The sequence below is a fragment of the Typopeltis vanoorti genome, chromosome 13 (genome assembly GCF_054136105.1).
Source record: "Typopeltis vanoorti isolate ZY-2024b chromosome 13, IOZ_Tvanoo_1.0, whole genome shotgun sequence".
NCBI lineage: Eukaryota > Metazoa > Arthropoda > Arachnida > Uropygi > Thelyphonidae > Typopeltis > Typopeltis vanoorti.
In genome coordinates, this window is record NC_143561.1 from 111,747,319 (window position 1) to 111,767,061 (window position 19,743).

The 19,743-nt window shown below is 34.8% G+C and overlaps 1 protein-coding gene across 1 annotated transcript in view; it reads left to right on the top strand.

The window, feature by feature from the left end:
• The window catches only part of LOC150100473 (uncharacterized), a 230,207-nt gene that overhangs the window by 142,993 nt on the left and 67,471 nt on the right, over positions 1-19,743 (top strand). The window contains exons 4-5 of the mRNA XM_090402661.1: positions 7,783-7,918; positions 16,873-17,006. Coding sequence (XP_090258787.1) covers positions 7,783-7,918; positions 16,873-17,006 — 270 coding nt within the window. The remainder of the gene's footprint in view (positions 1-7,782; positions 7,919-16,872; positions 17,007-19,743) is intronic.

Here is a 19,743-nt window from a genome sequence, read left to right on the forward strand (position 1 = left end):
CCAGCTGCTCCTTTCCGCATTTCAAGTGTTTGTTCGCTTTTTCTACCTCAAGTATTGATTTGTACTCCTCTTTGCATTCCTCTTGAAAATTTTCTAGTATGGTTCTGTCACTGCTTGGTTCCTTTAACAGTCTTTCAAAGTAATCACTCCAAACATCTGGAACATCCTTATCTTCAGTTTTCATGTCACCTTTATCATCTTTGATTCCTTTGATAGTACTAGTTCCTCCATTTCTAAGCTTCTTCGAGCCTTTATTAGGTAAATCACTTACTTAATAAACCAGTGGTACCCTTCTATTCTCTGTGGCATTGATTCAACGAAGTGCTTAAAACGTTCCTCTGTTATGTTTGTCCAAGCTCTCATAATGGCATTGCCCAACTGTTGCAAATTGGATCGTGGTGCGTTGCTGCTGCAAACTGGTTTTCCACCTCATCCCAAAGATGCTCTATTGGTTTGAGATCTGCGAATTGAGCTGGCCACTGAAGTAAAGGAAACTTACTGTCGTGTCCTGGAACGATTTCAACACGCATGTGTTGAATTTTTGGCATGGCACATTGCCTTGATGGAAGTACCCTTTTGACAATGGGTAAACTGCGGCCATGAATGGGTGAACATGATCAGCGATGAAGTCAAGATAGTCTGTGGAATTTGGAATTTTTCTGTAGTATTGGGGGAATTAATGTGTGCCTAGAAAATATTCCCCACACCATTACACTCCCGTCATTAGCCTGAAATGTTGACACTTGGCAAGAATAGTCCAGGGCTCAATGTTGTTGCCTTCATGTTCTGTTTCTGCTATCAGCAATGATGCAGTAGAAACGGGAAAATGTCGCCTGGACTCATCAGCCCTGGCGACATTTTTCCACTCGTCAGCTGTCTAGTGTTTATGATCACGTGCCTACTGAAGCTGCATCTTCCTGTTCTTAACTGACAGCACTGGGTTCCGGGATCGTTGTCTGCTCCTGTACCCAGGGATGCCCGACCGTACTCGCTCCGAGATGATGTTCTGACCGCTACTGTTGTACTGGACTGCGATTTGAACAGCTGTTGCATTTCTATCACGTTTAATAATCTTTGTCACTCTTCTGACCTCGATCTACATCAATGAGCTTTGCCATCAACAGGACTGCCGTTGGCTTGAAGTTTTCTGGTTATTACACCACTCCTGGTGAACTAAACACTGTTGGGAGTGAAAAGCCCAGAAGAGTAGATGTTTCAGAGATACTGGTACCAGGACGTCTGGCATCAACAATATCATCAATCATCAACAATACATTATACCATGCTTAACTTCACTTACGTCATCCTTTTTATCCTTTCTGACGCATCAAACACACAAACAACAGTACTGTCGGATACCTATCTTTTTTATTTATATAGCAAACTGCAGCCACGTGACTCAACGTCTTCAGGAACGATCAGTTTTCCTAAATGGGAAGGCGTTTCTAATAAAGTGGCAACTCAGTGTATTTAACAAGAAATTATAGTCTTGTTTTAACCTTTACCCAAGCTTGGACTAAAGTGAGTGAAAAATGAGAACGGCCACACCCTAGATCGGCGTCAACCGTTATTGAGTGCTGTACCCGTTGAGGAAGCATCTGACTCACAATTTGTAAGTGAAGTATCTTCACGAAATTATTGGCGACTTATATAAAAAGTTCATATATATAGAAGTTCATATATATAGCCAGTCTGGTTGGAGAATCCGCTCTCCAGCCAAAAGGCTGTGGGTTCGAATCCCGCCGTGGGCTTGGATGTTTGTGATTGTCTGTGAAACTACTAGTGGAGATAGTAGGCGGCGTTGGTGTAGATGATGAATGTAGTTGCGGTTGGTGGAGTTGTAGAGTAGGTACCCTCCCTCGATGAGTCTTTGGAATCCCTGGAAGTGCTATGTAATAATAATAATATCACAGTATCCCGTTTATTACAATGCTTTATGAGAACGGCCACACCCTAGATCGGCGTCAACCGTTATTGAGTGCTGGACCCGTTGAGGAAGCATCTGAATGACAGAAGCCGTAATCAGATGTTACATCATTTTGCTACTTTTACATGGAAATTGACTTGTCATTGACCTCATAATATCTCCACTCTTCTACCTCACATTCCTAAATAAAGGTCGAAACCAGTCTGGGTGGTGACCTTTCTTAATAATGAATGGTCGTATACACATCCGAAAAGTGGTTTGCTTGTATTATGGAATACTGGGATAATTTGAAATCAACTGCCGTACAAATAGCTTCAGTTGTGAGAATATTTCACGTGCAAACTGTTGTTTGGCCATTCCTGGGTAAATGATATAAACAAGAATATAATTTCTTGTTAAGTATAATTTACAGCTTCCGTGTTTTGAATGTTGAACTGTTTAGGACTGATGATGAAGAATATGGGTGGTGGCGTTGCCAGGAGCGGAGAAATTATTGGCTATAGTCCATAGCACGAGATTGATTCGCTATAGTCACGATTATACGGTCTTTGCAAATGGCGTGAATAAATATCATATTCGACCTGCTTGTATAAAAATAAATGGAATGCATGCCCTTTGTGCATTTTACTTGCACCGACGCAGCCAGACAAATGAATATATAAAGCAATTAAGCGGACATAAAATCAGCCATAAACATAATAGGGAAATATATTTCTCAAATTGCGCAAATGCAGACAAACCACACTTTAAGCAATTATAAAAATCGTTTTTGTTCTTTCACCCCTTCCCAAGATCTAGTATTATAACAAACTCAAAATGTTGAACAATTGCTCATAATATACAGAAAATAAACTAATGTCTGTTATCAAATTATGAACTGTAGTTATGGGAATATTTAAAACAAACTACCAGAAAGAAAAAGAGACAGATGATAGCAGTTTCTTATTTCTGAAGGGAATGGTTGAGATGGCGACTGAGACGATTAGGCCATGAAACCAGGATATCATGTCTCTTACACGCGCATATTGTTAAACCAGTTATTAGTCGTTCTCAAAAAGGTTCTAGCGTCGTTGCCGAATTCGAATCCAAATCACTCCAACTTAAAAGCAGATATCGGATCAACCATCTGCATCACGAAAGTGCAGATCTTTTGAGAAATTAATTAAGAAATAAAAGTTTCGTATTGTAGTGAGCTACAGTTAACTTAACTATTTAACTGCAGTGTTGTAGTGAGCTACTTAAGTCCCAGTCTGTACGGTGCATTTCAGCATTATAAGTTCTCGGGAAGACGTAGAGTAACATTAAAACAATATTTCAGAAACTATATGAGATTCATCATTTACAGCGTGTTTTAAATGAAGCATTGCGGTTTTTTTTTTTTTTTAGTTCATACTGAAAATATTGAAAACTATATCCACAAGTAATGGTTTCCTGTTTTTTAAAGATTTCGACATAACTTCTGACCATACCCCCTGAGTTAAAGTAATAAAAATTTAAGTAAATTCGTCATTCACAAATGAAGTTACTCATTATTGGACGCATTTGAAGTCCTCTACCTTCTGTCATATTGTCAAAGGAAATAAGCTCTGTAAGAAAGTATATAAATTCCCTCGCTTCCACGCCATGTCACATGTATTTGTTTTTAAAAAAAAAAAACTTGAAGGTTTGCCTGTAACTTCATAATTTCACTAATTACATTCATGGTTTCATAAGTTTGAAAGCCTGTGTGGTATAAACTAGTAAATGAAGATGCTGTTCAGTTTTTTTTTTATTTTTTATTTTTTTTTTTTATCGTGATCTCTCTCGATAAATCATCTCCTACCTTTGCAGAATGTCAGTTTTCCATAATTCTTTTCCCTTAATAACGAAGAACTAAATTCCGGGATTTAAAACGGGGATATTAATTCTTCTCTTGTATCATGATGATTTCGGACAACTCCCAACAAAATAAAGAGATTAAGAATCACTTTAAATAGGTTATTTGTTTCATAAGTGATTAAGCATATCAATATCAGTTGCATATACAGTATATACTCTGCTTTATTGAGTCTGTGTTTTTCCTTTACACACACACACACATATATATATCATACACCTGTGTGCGTGTTCTTCATCAATATCGTCTTAATAACAGCAGTTAGAGGATTTATCCACGTTTTTTTTCCTATTCTATACTGTATAACTATGTGTGAAAGGAGGTGATTACAGTACAATAATTCACCATAAATTTCAACTCTCGTGAAATTCTCTTCAAATATATCAACTTAATAAAAAACAAAACATGTACTGTAGTCAATTTCTATTCGGATATCTTTTCCGTTGCTCTAGAAGTGACAACGCAGCTGATAAAAGCAAACAGTTTTGGTCTTCATTTGAAAATTGTTCCTCTATTCTAAAGTCTATTTCACTGAGATTTGATTTCAGAAAAAGTTTCATTGACTTCTATGAAATTGCACTCTGTATAATTTGATTCTGTGTATTTTATTAATTCACTTTTAAGCCTTTTTTTTTCATTTTTTATAAACTTTTCATTCTATGATTTCATTTATTTTACATGACTGCTGTCTTATAAAAATAAAAAAATAAAATAAAAAAAAGCGGACAGGAAAAAAGCATCTGTCTTAGTTGTTAAAAATAGAAAAAGTAAGATCGAAAGATGAACGAAAGAGAAAACAAGAAAAAATGTTCAAGGGACAAAAAACAGACAGAAAACCACAACAGTAAGAAGACTTTTAAATGAACAGAATACCATAACATAATGCATTTGTTATTAGATGTAGAATAATCGGAGGGATTCAGGTATCACCTGAGTAGGGAGAGAATTAAAACTAAAGAAATTACATATACTATATGCAGCGTTTTGAATTCAAAAAATTCTTTTATTTCAGAAAGATGTTTTGCAAAATTAAAAGAATTATATAATTTAACAAAGTCGTCTGAGTAAAATTTAATTAAAGTAAACTTTAATGAAGTGAAATATACATTGATTCTACAGCATCGCCTACGATGAGATGAAATTTCTCTGTGAAAAAAAAAAGGATCAGTGACTTTTGCTAAGTAATAATCTGCAATAGAATATGCGCGAGCAAAAATAGTATGAAAAACTCAACAAGTAGCAATTGTCTTTTTTACATCATTAAAACTACATTGTATTTACCGTACGTGGAGTTAAAAGAGAAAAAGCCTGTTTTGTTTTGAAGAGGTTGACTTTCTACTGAAAACACCTCTTAAGGAAGGTTGTTGCAGAGAACAAAGGAAATGAAAGAAGAAACAAGTTCGGTGGTTTGCTGCTAGATCACAAACGGATGTTGTAAAGGCACTGCTCGGATTATGCATTTCATTCCTTCTATTATCAGAAAGAATTAAATATCAGTTTAGTAAAAACACTCATGAACGTACGAGGAGAAAAGACCGTCTGTGAGAGAGAGAGGCTGAAGTGAATTAGTGAAAAAAAGGCATTACTGATTAGCTAAAATCTTTTCTTCTGGACACCTTCGAGAGTTTTAGTGCACATCAACCATCAGGTAGTTGATGCACTAAAGGTTTCAGTTGTCACCAAATAAATAGTGCTGATGCACTTTTTTCCTAGTTCAACTTTTGCATCAATTTTGTTCATTTTTTGCATCATCTGCCACGAAAAAAAAAAAAAACATGAGAATAATATTCGTAAGGCGTGACGAATTTCAGATTTCATACTCGGAAAATTTCATGAAATTTGAGAAATCCTTGGATATGATGTTTTCGTGTGAGGAAAGGATAAATGTCAGGCCCCAGAAAGAACACGTTTTCTTTGGCAATGTGGGTATTATCAAAAGTAAGAAGTTGAACTGAGTTTTTATACTTCGTGGGATGCTACGAAGGATAACGTCGAATGCTGAATTCCGGGCATCGACTGAAACACGAATCTGCACAAAAACATTTAGAACTGAGGGTCACAACGTAGGTTTCTATGGTAGGACCGTAATATGCAAGCCCCACATTACCCGAAACATGCTGCATCGTCTTCAGTGGAGCAAATAACATGTATAGTGGGACGTGGAAGCTTTGAAAGCTGATGGAACAAAGAATCACGCCACACTCTCTATCGCTTCTGTAACTGCGTGATTAGTGGACCTGAACGTCACGACACTTGAGTGGCCTCCACAAAGTTCTGATGCCAACCCTATTAAACACCTGTGGGGTGAAATGGAGTGTTAGGTGAGGTTAAGGGACGTCAGCCCAACAATAGTCCAGGACCTCATTACTTGAAGAAAGGTCCAAAATCCACTTTGATCGCTATCGCACACTGGTGGAAAGTATTCTCTTGGGATTGCTGCAGTCATCGCAGAGAAAGAAGGTCCTACATCTTATTAAAGTGGGCGCCATGGCTGCATGTACCTCACACATGGTATCCGTTGACTTCTTTTCAAGCAGTGTATTTAAAATATAAGTTCAAGTTACAGTGAATGTAAGCATTTACAAAACATTTTGAATTTTATACTTTTAAAAATTTCAATTTTTCATGAAATAAAATAATTTCATGAAATTTGGTCATAATATTGCATTCATTGAAAATCGTCTGAATTAAAAATGATCTATAACATTATGTAAATTCTGGAAGAATGCATTATGGTGTTCTCTCGCACAAAAAGACTTGAAACCAGAGGGAACGTGAAACAAAGTTATTGATTCGGAGAGGATGTTGAACTCACGGACTAAGAAAATAAGCATGTTTAAATTTTCAGCGGTATAGAAAATAATGCCTTTAAAATGATGTCATAAAAGTTATTTAATATGATAAATATTTATAAAAATACCTTTACCTTTTCTTCTTGATAGTCCAGACGCTATAGCTCCACTTCGCTACCGAAGGCTATTGATTTAATTCTTCTGTAACATAGCTGTTTGTGCATGTAAGTGATAGATGCGTTTCAACTGTTGATGTGACACAATCACCCTCTTTTACCAGAAGCTTAAATCGGAATGAATTTCAAAAATAAATAAATAATAAATGTTTTGTCAGCAAAACAAGATCTCCTTACTATACATTTCGTTGACGTTATTGTCATAAAAATCAGATTCCTTACTTTCCGAAAGAGAACTTGGATTTTCTGTGAAACAAACTGGTTAAGTTCTACTTCCAGTATCACGGCTTTCATCGCATTTTCAAGCAAAATCTGTGTCGGCAGACCTGTAGTATTGATTACTTTAATTTCCTTGCAGATTTCGCGCAAAGAACACACGAACATCTCAAAAATGCCCCCAGTGTTAGTTATGCACATAACGAAAACTAATCATCCTACATCTTAATGCAGGATGATTAGTTTTCTTAATGTAAAGAGTTGTTCATTTATTAACTCATTTCAATATGAGTATGCGCATACTCTCCCGTGGACAAATAAATTAGCTAACCCGTCGTACTATAGCGTATGATAAGTGTACAGTCTTTTGCAGGTGGGTGTGCTTATTCTTTTTTTTAAGACGCAATATTCCTGTATGCAGGCAACAAGAATGTTATTCCGACTTAAGCACACACAAAAAGATTATAAATTTAGCAAAGCGACATGAATAATATTGTAGATCAAATAGCAAAAGTAATAATGAAAAATTATGTAAGAACACTAAGGAAAAATTGAGATCTCAAGGTGGAAAATAGAAATGAGTGCATTTTCATTAAATATAGAACCAATATCTATCATTCCATCTTAGTCTATTTACTAATGATTTTACGAGCATTTTATATGACTAATTACCCACAATGGTTTTATGAATATTGCATGATTAATTATCATTATCGTACTATGAATATTATATGATTAATTATTATCGTATTATGAAGTTAGGTAATTATTCAATTGGATTTTTTTCTTATTTAGCTCATGCAGAGCAACAGAAGTCATGTTTTTCTCTTCAAGACGGATCTTAACTCTGAAGGAACATACGGTTGCGAGGTCTCTGCAGAAGCTCCGTCTTTTCAGACACTAAAAGCAGAGGAAGAGTTAAGGGTTTATGGTGAGTAATAAGAGATAACATATTTGTCTTATGTATCCCTACGAAAAGGAAATGTTCCCTCCCACACACTTGCTCAACAGATGTGAGTTGCAAATCAAGGAACAAATGAGAAAGATGTCTCTACGTGTAATACTCTCAATGGAAATATTAGTTGTCATTTAGTAGAAATGGTTAATAAAATGAGCATCTGTGTCATGTGACTGGACTTAAACATAATGTAAAATTTATTGGGGGAAAATGAATTTTATTTACTACTTAATAGTGTTCTTCTCGAAGTGGAACATATTTTAATAATATAAATATTTTGATATTATAAATAATATTTTAATGTTATAAATAACTATTTTATTTGTAATTTGCCAGTTACCTTTTTGTTGTATAATTTATTGAAGAACGAATTTAATTTTTTTGCAAAATATTTTCGACATAGACTAAATATAAATATAGAAGAAAAGAAAATTTAAATGGAAACAATACAATTAAGAGCATTACTTTTTTTTAATTCTCACGATATAACAATGTCTACAGTGTAGATTACAGAAAACTTTAGTTTGCTCATTTTATTGTATGATTATTACTACGCAAGATTTCACGTATATTTGCATGTTTTTTGTTCCTAAACCTGTTCAGTAATTACTAGTTTCTTTCTATTCATATTTAAAACTATTTTCATAATTGCCAATATTTGGTCGATGGGTATAGCCTCTGCTGCTAATGACGCAGGCAAAAAGTTAAGTAAGTTTGAACGCGGTTAGTTCTGCAGTCAGTTTGATTTATGTTAAGATCTTTGAGACATTTTATCGATTTTCTATCCATCTTGTTCTGAATGAAAATAGGCCATAATTAGGTCATATTTCTTCATTTTGTTTTTACTTCCATTCCCATTCCTAAATTTTATTCCGATACCATGATGTCCTATAATTTTTTTGTATTTATCCGCTGTGTAGCTTTCTTTCTTATTAACCTTTGTTGGTATCTTATTCTATTATTTTTCTTAGCAACTATATATATATATAATCATCCCTTATACAATATCTTGTTACTGTTCGGTCGCAAGTAAAATATAAAAATAATTTATCGCTACTTTCCAATACATCACAAAAAATTTGATACAGTTTGAAAACTGGAATTATACATATTTCCCACATACTCAAAATGGAATTGATGAACCACTAACATTTACGTTTGAAAGGACAAATTTGTAACCATCAAGGACTGTTCCATCAACGTCCTGTGTATGTCCACGTCTAAAAATTGTTTTCATGAGTGCAGCAACTGTACTTTCACATTCATGAAAAGCAAATGTAAAAGTACAGTTGGATTCAAGACTAGACGAGAATTTCTTCCACACCAGATTCCTGGTAATAAAAAAAAAAAGAAATATATATCCAGGAAAGAACAACGCCCTTTCTAGCAGTTTTGTTTCTTGAATAAAGTTGGCACGCAACTCAGACATTTATAACAAAAGCAATGCATTATATTTACATATTCACAATGTTGGGTATAAATAGAAGCAAGGTATTAACTTAATCTAATTCTCTAATTTCTTTTGAAGCCTTTCTATCATTCCGTTCAGCTTACCATTGGTTTTAATAGATTAGAAATACTGTATGGAATTATGATAACATTTGCAGCTGCTTTGCAAATAATTATATGTACATTAATAATCTTTACTCTAAACGTGGAATTAAAAATTACAGTCATTATAATGTAAAAGTATTAAGTTTTGGCGATATCAAATAGCTACTTCTAATATCAGCCTAGTAAATCCTAAGTAAATTAAGAACGTGCGTACTAGTTCGAATAAAATTTTAAGTGACCGCAGTACAATTATCACCGTTACAATGTGCCATTGCAGAGAATAAATAAAAGATTGAACACTTCAAAACATTTCCTCGCATTCCTCCGAACGATGAGATATTTCACGTAATCTAATCTACAAGTTAATTATCCTGGATCTGTTTGTTGTCTCTTAAGAAAAATTTTGAACCATACATCAAATCGAAATGAAATATTGTTGAAAGTTCCAAGGGAATGCCATGATGAACACCACGTTGAGAAATTTATGTGAAGTATTATGTTAGTCTAATGAGTCGTTTAATTGCGAAGAAATTCATCTTGGTTTTCTTTTATTCTTGCCTGTATATGTTACATAATGTCTTCCTAATACGAATGTTCAATTATTTTCGCAGTTCCTCAGACACATTTCTAGTATACTGAGTGATAAACTGCGAGTGGAGAATTGTGAAAGCGCGAGATGCTCTCCTGCTAAGTAGTTCGCTCAAATTTCATTTGTGGAAGGAGTTAAGTTTAGAATTATGGACGAAGTAAGTAAGATTTTTAAGCTAGTAACATTGTGCCTGTTGACAGCATTTGTTCGCCGACTTGTATGCAGATAAAATAAGTTTCCATGAGTACAACTCCTTACCAGAGGCCCCGCCTTGAAGCGAAAGGCATTTTTTCCAACCGAAAGAATGGTGTAGTGTCCGCTCTTATGACTGCATACAGAGAAGATAAAGAAGAGGAAATGAAGGCCAAACATTTAAACCATCTTTTCTTTCTCATTCATATACTGAAGATAAAATTTGCTGCAGGATGAAGGTTTTTTTTAACCCCTTCTGATCTTATCTTTATAAATATTCCCCATAATCAACCCTCGATATTATTTAATGACAGCTTTTGTCGCTGTCAGGAATATAATCGAATATTATAAAGTTTAAATTAGTAATTTATAAACATGTCAAATCATCTTTCTATACATTCCAGTTTTATTTGTGGTTCCGTGCTCCGCATTTCGAACTGTTGTACATTTAATAATCAGATGACACTCATTTCTCTCAGGAATCTTTATGCATAATTCAAATACTTGAGTTATATTACTGCATTACTACTGGTGTCCCGGTTCTCTGATTCAGCTGTCAGAAGAATATAAAAATAAACTGGTCATTCCACAATGTTAACAATCTCGTAGCGAACGCATGACCTATTCTGTCGTTCGCATAAACATATTCTGAAATATATCGTCACTGTAAGATTTGCATCTTATGTTTGCCGATCTTATAATGTCGATGTTTCAACCGCATTTTCAGACACAACTGAAGATGAGGCTGAAACCTTGGGCACAAACGCTGGAAAGAAGCACTTTTAATCAAGATCTCAAAATCCAATTCAGTAGGAAATTTAAGAAACTAAATATTCAAGTTGTAAATTATTTAATGATAAAATTGAATATTGTTTCTTTTTCTAAATAATAATTTGCTACCATTGATGAATGTCTTTTTTTTTTCTTTTTAATGTCACTCTCATCACAACAAGTTGTAAACTTTAAGTACCATAGTGGACTAAGGCTTTTATTTTTTTTGTTCTGTACATTGTCCTGAATTCTTGCTCTGGAGACCAAACATTGAAAATTTTCAAGCCACTTCAGGGCCTTCAATAAACGTCGCATTGGCATCTGTGCGAGATGAATTTCAATGCCCAGTGAGGACACTGAAATTCATCTAAGGACAATTCTAAGCATCCCTATTCAAGGCAGATTCAAAATTTATTCTTCAATACAGATCGCTGCATTTAAACTTTACATCACTACAAATGTATTGTGAAGATTCTTAATTGTTTGCATTAACGCAGTTACGCCAATATTTTGTGATATCAAATATTTGATCAGCAGACGTCTGATCATTATTAAATGTACGATTTACAAAATAAAATGTCTACATGATCCTGTTCTTTAAACGTGATGGGATAAATGGAATAAGAGGTGGTTTTTTTTTTTTTTTTGCTTTTATTTATTTTTTGCACAATCCGGAAATCAATCTGAAAACAAGACGAACTTTCTACGAACCACTTTAGGCCTAAATAAGTAGGGCGTAGAAACCGATAATGAAACAGTGCTCTGTGTGTGTTGGGGATCATTAAAAAGAAAAAAGGAATCTATTAACAACTTTATTCAAAAGCTGCGGGGAGGGGTATTCCTTGAGAAAAACAATATGGAGATGGCTGGAATGAAGGAAGAAGGTGAGAGATTGAATTTACCTTTGGAGTTGAACTGTGTACGGATGTCGGCATAGCTGCCCTTGTTCATACAAGAACACGGGCAACCACGGAAAGTCACATAATGAGAACACAGCAGAGGAATGGTAGTGTCGTTTTGGTGTAGCAATGCCAATGAAAATATTTATAAATAGGAACTGCGCATAAAAGAGCGCCAATGAGAAGGTGAAGGAGGAAATCTATCCAAGAAAGGTCGCCCATTACAGAACTGCCCTCTTTTTGTATGTATGCAATCACGAATTCTTAGGGCAGTTTCAGCCATCATCTGTAATGTGAGAACAATATTTTAAAGTCAATCGGACTGGCATTTGTAAAATGTTGAGTTGAACATGCGAAAAGAAGTGTTTATCGAAATTTTTGGGGGAGGCTGAGAAGGTTATGGATGTGATATGCTTATGCAAGGAAAAGCTAGATGTGAAAGTCAGTTCAACGAGAGAAACCGACCTTGACTAGTTATTGAAATATTATCAAAAGAAAGAGGAAGAGAAATAGGATCTTTCTTCCGGTTAATAAGGCAAGAATATGTTTTATTACCATTGAAATTTACTAAGTTATCATCTTCCCGCTTGAAAATATGAGGAGTTGTTTAAGACATTGGGTTTGGAAGAACGTGATGTTTTAATAAATTGAATATTAGAAGATTTCTCCAATGAATAGGAGAGTATATGGTCATCAGTAAAACTATGAATTAGATCTGAAATTGGAGAGAGAGACAGGGAGAAAGGGAGAGAGAGGTCATTGACATATAAGAGGAAGAGTGTAGCAAGAGTGCTGAACCCTGGGATATAATTCATAAAGATATCTGATAAAGCCAACCAACCTGACATGCATAGAAACCAGGAGAAAACTGGCAATCCAGACATAAATAGTAAAAGGGAGAACATAAAATGGTATCTTTGTAAGAAGACCTCGATGCCAATGCGATTATATCAGAAATATTGAGAGCGACCACATGACTTTCTTTAAATCTTGCCATGGCTTATGTTCAAAGGTGATAAAGTCGGCGAAGTCTGCTGTAGAATGAAAGCGGTGGACTCTGTGTATCTAATCACTAATTAACTGACCTGTTTCCAGGTGGTGAAGATGATTGTTAATGACTTACTCCGTAATTTTCAAGAGTATTGAGTTAAAGGTAAAGAAATGATAATTTGGCAGATGACTTATCTCCCTTTTTAAGAATAGGCTAGATAAAGGCTTGCTTCTATGCTGATAGGCGGATTCAAATCATCATGACAACTTACGTGTATATAGGTGATTCAGGATGAGTGTTAATTCTGGAGCATAATTTTTCGCACAATTAGAGGAATTCCATCTGAACTAGGAGACATTAATATCAAGTCTATTGAGAGTAGTATAATTTGAATAAGAAGATAGAGATTTTAACTAGAGCCAATAAATGTGTGCTGAATTTATCATGTAATGAAATTCATAGAGTGACACTTGCTTTTATAAATGCTGTGTCGATGTGTCAGTTTCAACTTCCTTCATGCTGATAGTAGTAGTCTCACGAATGCATGTATCCTTTTGAAGGTTTTAGTTTGGATTACCATCGAGATAATTATGCCAATGAGGTGAAATTATGTTTTCTATTTGCTTTTCCATTTTTTTGTTGAAAAACTTTGCCAGCTCCAAATGAGACCTGCTTCAGAAGAAAAAGTACTTATCAAAGTTCCTTACCTCCCACACAGGATCCGAACAAAAGGAAAAAATTTCACAATATTCATCTTTATTTAATGTTTACCTGTGGTGATGAATTTTTAAATAAAAAAGCTGCTTATTTTTCTTCGACAGGTTTTCGCTTGATTTTCCACTTCTCGGAATAGTCGGAATGAGAGGGATTGTAATGTAGAAAGGTGGATACTTCAGAGGTCGAGTTTGGGGCCTTTTCTGTTCGAAATCGATAACACTGTATTTAGAACAACTGATTCTATAAAATCATGATTTCAATTAATTTAACCAAAACATATAAAATGATTTTAAGAAATAACGATTTCATTTTGATCATAGAGTTACCTCAAAAGAAGGTGAGGCATTTTTGTCATTCTGATCTTATTTTTAGTTTAGAAAATAGTAAAAGATCTCATCTAGGTAAACTAATATAGTTTGTTTCAAAAGGTAGTTATGATAACATTAAGAAACATTAAAATTTATTCGTTTGTTTATTATATTAGATATCTATTATAAAGACAGATATATATACACCTTTATATGCCTAATAACATATGGAATGAGCAATCGGTATTTTACTTGGCTTGAAATAAAATTGGTTTGAAAGGCATCTCTTGTTTGTCCAGTTCTATTTTCTGCCAGTTTATAAAATTTGTATTAGCAATTAGCAATTTACCCATTTCTACTCTCGCATTCTCCTGAAGATCTGTTAGATTTTAAAATGATTAAAGTTTGCTTGCATTCTTGCCAGAAAAACTACTAACAATTTCAATACTTCTAATAGCCAGAGTTTCTTGATCATGATGGCACTCTTAAATTACGTGTGTTGAGAGAAACCTGTTGACCAGCATTAACTCTACTTTCGATGCACTTTCCTCAGTTATGGTAACAAAACCGCATTCTCGGCATATTCCTAAAGCACTCTTAAATGTTAAATTGAAAAAATGTTGCATTACATTATGATCTTTTTTTTTCTTCGTTCGGCATTTCTGAAGTATTCAGATCTATATTGAGAAAAGCATGTTTACATTCATGTGGAGTAGATGATCTATAGAAAGGGAGCGATAAAATGAATGCGTATTTATTTGCAAATGTATTAAATTTCAAATAAATATAAATGCAATAAAATACAAAATAAAAATTAGCAAAAATTTATAATAGAACAGCAAAGCAAAAAGATAATTGCAGAATTAAAAATGCAATCTCTTTAAATCAGTTGATTATGGAAGAAACGGTAGAAATAAAGAAAAGTATACGATTATAAAGGTAAAGGAAAATCAAGTAAAAAAATGTAAAAGAAAACACCAAAACACCCAGAGAATGAAATAAACACAAGGTGTTGATAGATAAAGTTTGTGTATGAGGAGTATTAAACTATTGTTAGCTCTCCTTTTGAGGGAGAAACCTGAAAAGGAAATGAATCACGCAGCTCTGAGATCGCATCGTTCTCTTTCCATATATCCAGGACTCAGAACGGATATTTGTAATGAATTCCGAAGGGACAAGGATCTTCAGGAGTGGAGATCTGGGTTGACTCATGTTTAGGACGCAAAAAAACTTTAGATGAGATTTTCAAAAGAAGAAAAGATTTTCTCCCTTTTTTTATATAGTCGAGTGAATTGTGCACACTCGCTTCTCATCCTGAGTTGTTTTGGCAAAATCTAAATCAAAATTGGTTTCGCTCTTGCACAAAAAGCTTTGCAAGTCAGTGGTTTGCAATTACACCACTCTTCCTGCAGATTAAGAAAAAATAACAGGGTTTATTTTAATTTATTTTTTTTAAAAGACAATCCTTATAAACTCAAAAAGCTTTATATGTTTATCCAGAGTAGGATTTTACAAACATCCATGCCGAGATTCGAACTTAGAACATAGCGGTAGAAAGCAGACATGCTATCTGCTTGCCAGCTTAATAGATAACATTTTCTAGGCTATCTACTAGGCTGGCGAGGCCTTGAGAAATATGCCTTTTCTCTCTTTCTCTCAATTTACCTGTTTTGCCTTTCATTCATTTTGGTAAAAGAGGATTTAGTCATAATTGATTGAATATAATGTTAGTAAGGTGAATTAATGTGTCACTATTTTCAACAGTAGTTGTTATCTCTTGTTCTCAGTTACACTATTGGTCTTTTAGTCACGAACACAGCTTAAAAACGCTACTTTTCAGTGATTCACACGCCATAGTTCAGTGACAGATTTATTATTTACTGCAGTCGTAAATAACATTGAAGAGAGCCTTTGCGTTATTTTCCAAATTATATCCTTAGGGATGATCTTCCACAAACGTCTTGCTTCTAGTTTCAGAAATTTTTTGTTTCTCTTCAAAATCTGTCTTTCTATCATTCCCACAAAGCACCCCATACTATTATGAATTCTGGAGTATTTTAGACGACCAGGACAGTTTTTTAAAATATTTATATCCGGGAATCGGTACTTGATATATCATCCCTTTGCTATATTCAAAAGGAACGATGTTTGCTAAGCAGAATTTGCACAGAATTCAATCGACAGATATTCCTGAGCTAGACAGAACTATGCAGAAATCCAAGCTGACAGCATCCTCATTCGATAAGCAGGGATGCTGGCATTGAAAATAAGTTTGAGCCAATAACTTATTCAAGAATATGTTGTTAGGGTTCTTTAGATTTTTAGCATGTGTACAATAAACATGTAGGTCTCTCATACTATAACATGCAGGGGATTAAAAGAAGCATATAAACGTTTGACAAGATAAAGTTTGACGAAATTTTCATTAAAAATTTTGGTTGAAATCGAATATTTCCCGGAACACCTAAAGAGGTTTAAAATAAATAAACATTTGCCATTGTCTAGTGGCAAAGATTAAGAAATCTCCAGCTTGGCCTTTCATTCCAAAGGCGGTTATGAATGTCAATCGCCGTAAAAGACTTCCAGTGTTGTCTAAATTTCCTGTGTCACATTTGCCATTTGCTAAGACTGGTTGGTAAATTCATGGAATAGAATTTACCAGTCTTCCGGATCACTCGTAGTTTCGTAATCGTGGAGTCAAGACCAAGGAACCACGATTAAGAAACATCTTGAACTGAAATTCTTTCAGTACACAAAAAAGAAAAAAACTTAAATTTATGACTCATTACATTAATACAGTGTGTGTGTGTGTGTGTGTGTGTGTGTGATGCAAAGAATTGTTTCTCGTGTTGAATCTAAAAAGTTTGAACTAAAATAAAAAGTGTTTATTTATTTATTTATTTTAGTGTATCCTGGAACGAAGCCTGTTATCGAAGGTCTTGAACCACAATATGAAGTAGGTGACGTTGTTAACATCACCTGCGTTTCAGCCCCATCAAAACCGCCTGCTAACATGCGGTGGTTAGTTAATGGTAAATCGGTAAGTTTAATAATAAATTTTATTTAAGGTTACCCATAAATTTTTGTATGATTATTTTCAAAACTCTTAGATTTCTCTTTTACTATATTTATATATACTGTATTGGTCATCGGGTCTGCTAATCACGAAAAACTAACCCCTTCTTCTTTCACAGTGTAATAAATTTACCGACTGGTCCTTAGAGGATGACAAGTTGTTAACTTACAAGAAAGCTTTAGGGGGAAACTAATTATAAATAACGTCTACATAGAATTATCAAAAAGTGAAAATAAGAAAGATTAGGATATTCTGTAAACATTCAGTTTAATGGGAAAATGTGAAACCAACAGATTGCAGAAAGGCGTATCTGTTTATTGTAATGAATTTCGAAGAAAGACGTTTAAACCGTCGGTACACATTCCAAAAGCAGGACAGAAACCGGAATAACCTTCAGTTAACAATGCGATGCGAGGCATTCATCATTTTAACTTTAATCGAGACATTCACGGAGGTAATGGTTTCTACAACATAATTCTTTATCAACTATTATTTCGCTTTGTATTTGAAGCCCATTGTAAAGTTACCGAAGACAGTCATGCACGAACTGACTCGTGCTAAAAGGACATACTAAGAGTTTCATGAAGTACAGCTACACTCTTGCGAGGAAAACGTCTATTCGGTTGTTCATTGTGTGACAGAAGTGCTTGTTCCGTTGTAACCTGAAATGTACACATATCTGTATGCCCAAGTGTTTATTGTCGTGACAATCTGTAATGTTGACTGTTTGCGTGCTGTTCAAGGGGGGGGGGAGATTGACAATCGTTAAAATGAACAGCGCTTCGAGTCGATTAAGAAATCCCTGAAGGCCATCATCACACTGCGAAGAGGAACAATCTGATAAAAAGAAATAAAATAAACAGATGGCCAGATTTACAGGAACGTCTAGTCAAATAAGTCACGTACAGTTTACAAGCAACACGCAAGTTTTTTTTTTTTCCCCTTTTATAACAGAAATAATGGACGAAATAAAATATCAGCTTGCCTCAGATCAGATAGAAAAATTATGTCAACTGAGGGCTGATTAGATAGTAAAGAATATATTTCAATCGATTTCTTCCTTATATATGGAATGATTACTTGATACGTAAGAAATTTGTCTCTTTAGACAACATTTTTTTTTATTTTTTTTATAGATTCAATTCTTTGGCAAGTGTTTTGACTATTTTTTTTTTCGAGATACATCTTTTGCTGGATTAAAGAAAGAAGTCTTAATTTTTCCATTCTTTCGTGGCCGTCAGATTGATTTCTTGTATATAATCTGGAATGTTTTACAGATAACATCGTGATATTCTTTGCAGATTTCGCGGATTAAGTAGTTGTTGCTTTGCTAATAAATCTATAATATAGTTTTTACTAAAATAAAGATAAAGAGCCAAACGGCTTCCGTTCGGGAATGCAACAAAAAATTATAAAAATCAAGTGGATATTAGATTAGATCTAGTATTATTTCAAACTGAACATAGAAACTATGAAAGTTTTAAAAAGAAATTGATCAGAGAGCTTACGGGAATACTCCTGCCTGCATTTGTGAGTCCCCCTAGCAAGGACCGCCTTAGAAAAATATGCACGCTGCCCAGGCCTTCATATATTTGCTTTCTAATTTGGTGCATTCTTTAAGGTTGCACTGGCCTGACAGCTTTTCAAACTCGTTGGTTTTCGGCCGAGAAATAATGCTGGATTTAACGTCTGCTTGATTTTTATAAATTTTGCGTCGCCGAAATGAAGCCTTTTGGTTCTTTATCTTTATTTTAGGAACTACTTTTACGCACCGACCGAGAGTTCGCTTACGAAAAATACACCTCTCCGGCGTTTCAAGTTCCTTCGCATTGAAAGAGAGTTTTTGCTTTCTTAAGGTTTCTTCCGAGTCTAGCTCCCGGTGATGAGAGTTAAGACTTAAGATTTCGGGGAGTCTGCCTTGAGAGAGAATTTCGAGTCTCCGGGGAAGGTGATTTCCGGCCTGGCCCGTGCGCGGCTTTGTCCGTGGATGCTTTTCCCTGTAATATGAGCGGTTCTGCTCAGTGGTGGGGTGAGCTTGAGTGGAACCAACACTGAGTTGGATGATCTTTCGGTCACTCATGGGGAGTGGTCCGGGAATCGCCTAATTTTTAGATAGGGCTTTACTTAAGTATCTGCCTGGTCTCTGACGACAACCAACAGTTTGAAACAGCTGTCAGGCCAGTGAAACCTTAAAAAATGGACCAAATTAGAAAGCGAATATATGGACGCCTGGTTCATGTTTTCTAAGGCGGGCCGCGCTAGGGTCACTCATAAATGCCAACGGGCCTATTCCAAGTTCTCTGGTCAATTTATTTTTACGAAACTTTCATAGTTTCTACATTCGGCTTTGAAATAATGCTGGATCTAATAATCACTTGATTTCAATAATTTAGTTTTGCTCTGGTTGAATTCTTTGCATCTGTAATGTTTCTTGTAGGTTCTATTCACGATATGCCCTCTATCTGTAGGTTTACGCCAACCAGCTTAAGTTGCTCTATTTATGATTTTAAAATGCTCAGTTGCTTACGAATTCTTCATTTTTTAAGCACGTTTAGTTTGTGATAGTATTAAATTATAATTCCCCATGATGTCCCTAGCAGTCAGAAGAATCTCCTCAATGTTATTATTATTGTACGGGATAAAAAGTTTTATGATGAATAAAAATTTTCCAGATCTCAAGTTTTAGTTACATGGTGTATAC